Source organism: Mesoplodon mirus (assembly GCF_964341445.2).
Source record: "Mesoplodon mirus genome assembly, chromosome: 10".
NCBI lineage: Eukaryota > Metazoa > Chordata > Mammalia > Artiodactyla > Ziphiidae > Mesoplodon > Mesoplodon mirus.
The window spans coordinates 89675748-89681747 of record NC_138986.1 but is presented as its reverse complement, the minus strand read 5'-3'; the positions used below and the strand labels follow the sequence as shown (position 1 = coordinate 89681747).

The following is a 6000-nucleotide window of genomic DNA, read 5'->3' as shown; positions in this document are numbered from 1 at the left end:
AATTACTAAAAATGTCATTACATGGTGGCCTTGACTTGCTCCGCTCTGGTTTTCACAGATGTGAAGACTTGTCTGTTGTGCCCTGTTGAGAGGTTCCCGAGGAGACTCGGGGTGGCAGCACAGGTTGGGCATGGGGGCTGCACAGCGGACAGATGACCACTGGCTGCCTCTGAAGACAGGGCACTCTACACCTAGCTGATGACCATGGAATCTCCTTTGGAAGCAAATAACTTAGAGGGTGTGCGGACTGAGTTGGGGAGGACCTGACAGCTCCATGGACCTGAATTCAACCCCAAGGTGCAGATTTTTGTGACTGATGCAGAGCTGAGGGATACAGTCGCTGCATTGGGCCTGGGGACAGTTGGGGAGGGTACCCAAGACAATGTTGCCTTGGAACCCAAGGATGAGTCTGGGACTCAGCCAAAGACACCTCTGTTCATTCCTTTACTCCCACCTTGAGGTGGGAGAATGGTTTGGGTTTCCATCCTTTCCCATCTAGTGGACTCTCTGCTCTTGAAGGTCGAGCTCAGCTGTGAGCACATAGGCAGGATTCCGAGTGTTGAGTCAGCAGACCATGGTGCCTATTCCAGCTCCATCACTAGACCTGCACTGCAAACTTTGACCTGCACGTTAGCTACAGGTCCACGCTGCAGATCCTTTGTGACATAGGAGTCATAATAATACGTAACTCATAGGGCTATTGTGAGAATTAACTGGAATCCCATAGCCCTTTGTATGCAAATCAAATATATGTCATTGTAATTATTTCTTTAGGTAATGATCACTCTTAGTAGACAGGGGGGTCCTTTAAGACAGGGTCCATTTAGTTTTTTGTTTTTATTTTTATATCCCAAGTACTTACTTAATATCTGGTACACAACAAAGTCCTTAATACTGTTGGTTAAGTAAAATCCGATCACATATCTCGGGCTGGGATTTCCAGAAATTAAATTGTCAGAGTCGGCAAGAAACCCTGAGGATTTAGCAAAATGACTGTCCTTTCGGTTACTTCCTCTCCATCATGCAGGCCCTGAAATCATAACGCTGTGCAAACCTGTGTGATGTGAAGAGTGGTTTCTGCTTCTGTGCTTGTCTAGACAGAAGAATTCTCGAGCCGCCTTCAGCTGCCTTCTCTTTCGGTGGCAGCCCCTGCCAGCCTCCAGCCTGTGCCGTCTGACTGCTGGTGCGTTAAACAGCTCTGCTCTGACAGTGTGTTGTACAATGAACTGATAAGCTGTTTTTGTCTCCTGTTGACCCAGCCTCACAGATAATTCCACGACTTTTAGACCAAACAAATGGCTGACTTGATAGGGTAAAATTCAGTCAACTGTTTAAAAAACTTTAAACAACTGATTGCCTCAAATTTGATTTTGATTTAGTTGTGTTTACTCTGCTTTACAAAGTTAAAGCCCGTGTGGTCTATAAAAATTTAAGGTCTCCTAGAATGTGTCGACTAGATCACAACAGTTATTTTACAGGAATACAACATGAAATCAGTGATCACCAAGTGTTGTGAGGGTGATGGTGATGAAATGTATGAAACCGAGCAGGACCCTAGGCACAAAAGCCTTTCTGGGCACACAAGCCTTCCTGTGTCCCCCATTTCTTGATTACAGGAAATAGGCTTCATTCAGCCTCCAGAACCTTCCCTGAGTTCCAGTGGGCAGGTCCAAACAGTTGCTAATCAGGGAAGGGAGGGGATGTAGAGACACAGGAGGAGCAGCCAAGAAACAACAGTGCAGCCTTGGGGCAGGGTCCTGGTTCCCCTCAAGGGATACACATAACAATGTCTTTGGGCTGTTTTGCAGATACCAGAACCCCCAACAGATGGGAGAAGTTAACGGTACACTGCCCATAAGCACGTAGACCCCAGACCAGTTGGAACCAGAAGGTTAATGATGCCAACTCCTGATTACCTCACCACCAACCAATCAAAAGAATGTCCATGAGCTAATCATGCCCTGCTCCTTGAGCACTCACTACCCACTCCAGGGCAGGGCACACAGTTTTGAGGGCATTAGCACATTGTGGGCCCCTCTGCCTGGCAAAGCAATAAAACTATTCTTTCCTCTTGCACTCAAAACTCTGTTTCTGAGATTTAATTAGGTGTAGGTATACAGAAACCAGGTTTAGCATCATATATGAACACGTTCTGTGGGAAGAAAAGAAAATATCATGAAATTAAATTAAGAAAGTCAATAATTTTTCTTTAACATATTACTTTTGGGGACTCATCTATTATCTTTGAAGATATATTTTTTTCCCTAAGATTCTGTTGAAGACGATTTAATGCATTGCTTGGTTGGTTAAGTTGACCAACTCTAAGGCAAAGTTCTACAAATTGGTCAGGGGTCCAGAAGGAACCGACGGAAAGAGGAACCAGACACCTCCACGAGAGATGCAGGAATTAATACTTTTGACATGTTGCATTGTACTTGAAATGATTTGGCAATTGGACAACAGCGCACTTAAACAGCAGCAGAAGAACAACCTTCCATTTGATTCTTACTGAGATTTATTGTTTTTAATAATGCCACTTTTCAGAAGTATAGTCACGTGCTCACTTAGACAGGCTGACAAAGAGAAAACTTGTACGTGATGCAAAGTACCCTTTGGGCCGGAGATTAAGACACAAATGGTGTGGTGACAAGTCAAGTGCCCCCAGCAGATGACAAACCCCACCTCCTTTCCTGCGATCTGGCTCCCATATTGCCCCGTAGAACCCACAATGAATATCTGGCAAAACACAGAACACAGATGGCTGCCGACTGACATGAAAAGTAAATTTTATTAAACATGTTTACATACATGAGTTGGAAGTTCATTTAAAAGCACAGGGGAGTGTTAAGACAAGTGGTCAAAATAGAAAGATACTACCCAATTAGAATCAGTTGATTGTTGGCCACTAAGACAGAACGGAATCTAGTAGAAGTACACCAATGCTTCAGTCCTTCCTGCTCAGCATGGTGACCAGTGGTCAATCTGTGCCCTGGGAACGATGGGCAGGTCGTTCTGGCGTGTGTAAATAATAAATAATTCACTTGGTGCAGGCAGTATGTCTATGGATTAAAATCTATGTGTACACAGTGTCTACATGTGTTACAGCCCCACAGGAGGAGTCTACACCAAAATATTTATTAGAAGGAATTTGGTCCATACTACATCACGTTTTCCAGAGGGTAAAAAATAAAGTCCATCTATAGACATTTCACTCCCGACTCATAGACTGAGTCTGGCTGAAACCTGCAAAATGTCTATAACAAAAAAATGGATGGCTTAGATTTCTTGGTTATTTCAGTAGAGTAATTAACAAGCAAACTGTACAAGTACATGCAACATACAAGCTGGCCTATGTGGAACTAACATACATTATTAAATAACCTTTTATTTCTTTTCTTTTCTTTTTTTCTTTCTTTATTTTCTTTTTGTTTCTTTTATTTTCTTTCTTTTCTTTTTTGTTTTTTTTTTACAAAACGTGCATGCAGCTTTGAACAGTTCCAAGTCATGCTGCTCTATCTGTGAAATCACAAAAGTGGACAGACCCATAAAAGGAGGGAGAAGATCTCAATGCACCTGCAGAGACTGCAGTTGGTAGCACATATACAGAAGGTCACAAGGGAATTCAAAGCCGAGAAGAACTCAGATGAAGAAAATGCAAATTGAAATTGGACTTTGTTTCATTTCCCCCCCCCAAAAGTAAGATACTTTGCATTAAAAAAATCAAGCTTTGTGCTTGCATCAATCTCAAAGAAATGTAAATTAAAATTGGATAAAAAACATTCGTTTAGTGCAGAATATTTTGACTGGAATCTCCAGTGGAATATTAACAGCCCATACCATGCTCTTTCCGGGACAGGTGGTGTGTCTACACTGAGACATGGCTGAGGAGCCCCGGGCATTGCTCAAAGTGTCTGAGGCTCAAGTCCATTTCTAGTCACCATTTTGGGATGTCAACATATGGTTTGTACACATGAGCATATACTTGTCTTGTTTTTTTTTTTTGTTTGGATGTCAGGAAGGAAAAGGCATCACCAGGAGTGTTTCCAAGGTACCCTGATTCTGTTAGTTTAGCTCCCAGCACTAGCTGCAGGCTCGGTTCTGTAAAAGTATTCAATGCAAAACAGTGGAAAACATAAATTAAGGTTTTAGAATGCAAACAGATATGCGCTTCATTCAAAAAAAGTGATTCTGTTGTTATCTGATTTTGGAAGATAACTTTTTGTTTTCTGGGTTTCTACACATAAAACCTTGAAGGATTATAAAGCGAAAGCTAGTGAAACCCTGCATTGGCCTCATCTTGTCTTGTTGCACACACTCTGCGGAGATGCTACAGAGCCTGCTTCAGCCCCTTTTTTGGGTGCTTTTGGAAAAAGAAAGGAAGGGTCTCTGTAATTATCACTAGGCCCGTCTGTCATGACACAGCCAAAAATGAGTGGAAATAACAAATACAGTGAAAACCAAACCGAAACAAAACAAATCAAGAAACCAAAATCAACAAACAACACACAAATAAACAAAACTTGTCAACCCCAGGGAAATAACACTGCTTGTGGTTTGTGCAAAAAACAGCTAAAATACAGCTTTTCACAGAGTGAGAGTTTCCAGTTCAATTTGGGATGTGTGTGTGTGTGTGTGTGTGTGTGTGTGAATTTGCAGTTTCCCCTCTCTCATTTGTCAGAAGCATCAGTGGTTCTCACTAGCATGTGGACTTCCTGTATTTGATAACTGCCTTGTTCTGTCATGTGAAGCCAGGTTTTAAACAACGATAGGGACGTATTATTGAAACACGACTACCAGCAAAACACAAGTTGATTGTCTGTCTCCAACCATTCTTTCGATCATGAAATATCTGGTTCAGATTATTATCCTGAAGGTAGAGTCTTACTGGTGTGAGTTCATTAGGACCGGATGCAGGGGGGCCCAGTGGAACTTTCCAGAGATGACTGGGAAGCCCGGCGGGTCAGAGGGGTGAGCGTGGGTTCAACCAGTGATGACGGGGGGAACAGCTTGTACCAGCCGATGACCATGCTAGAAAGATCCAGTTCCTCCAACAAGATTTGGGCCACGCCCATAAAGCATTTGTGATCCATCCTGCCGTAGTCTCCCCAGACAATCACCTGCAGAGACAGACAACAGCAGTAAAGCCTGAGCTTCTCTCCTTCATGTGTGAACAGTTTAAAGCAAACTATTCTGTAAAAGTGAGCCAGTGAGGGAAGCGGGGGAAGCGAATATAACTAAGACCAAGGAGGTATAATAATAAAAAGGTACTATCCTTCAGGTACTCCGAGAGACACTTCACCAGAATTTTTAGGTGTGATGGAACGCAAATCACGTTTCCCTAGTCAATGAGGGTATTGTCTACATAAACCATGTTAAAAATAAATACACAAGTTTATGTATATATAAATTCAAAACCATCTTTAGCAACTACGATCTAGTAAGCAAAGTGCAGGGTCACAGAGATATACAAATGAAAATGTGTGCAAGCTAGGAGGGTGAAACAACCCAACTCCCTGTACCATGGCGTGTGTGGATGGTGGAGTATGTGCAAAGGATGAGAATACTCATTAAATTTCTTTTATATTATAGACTTGTTAGTGAAGGGGCAAGTTGAACAATAATTGTAAGCTGGTGCCCTTGAGGACTTGCCTGACAATTTTGACTTGATCAGAAGGTTAATAAGTCAGTGAGCTCACCGACAATTACCACCTTCTGTCTCCTTTTGGTGTCAGGTAAGATTTCCATTACACTTGCTCCAGGTTCTGTTTCCAACACTTTAATCCCCAGTGGAGGTTCTCAAATGAACTCACTCTACTGCTTTACATGGGCAGGGATGGTGAATCTTGCCTTTTCAATTTACTGAGTAACCTTGCCAAATTATTTAATCCCTGTGATCCTCAGACATAATCTTTAAAATGGGAATAATTGTCAAAACATTTAGAAAAGGAAGCACCTAACAATGCACCTGACATTCAACCCATCCTGAATATTTTCTGGTCC

General features: G+C 42.4%; 1 protein-coding gene across 47 annotated transcripts in view; it reads right to left on the bottom strand.

The window, feature by feature from the left end:
• Positions 1–4898: 4898 nt before the first annotated feature.
• Positions 4899–6000, bottom strand: part of LOC309811099 (regulating synaptic membrane exocytosis protein 1-like) — a gene marked incomplete at both ends in the record, with an annotated part of 218126 nt that continues 217024 nt past the window's right edge. For all 47 annotated transcript variants that reach the window (XM_082633634.1, XM_082633680.1, XM_082633678.1 and 44 more), the window contains one exon: positions 4899–5117. In XM_082633634.1, coding sequence (XP_082489760.1) covers positions 4899–5117 — 219 coding nt within the window. The remainder of the gene's footprint in view (positions 5118–6000) is intronic.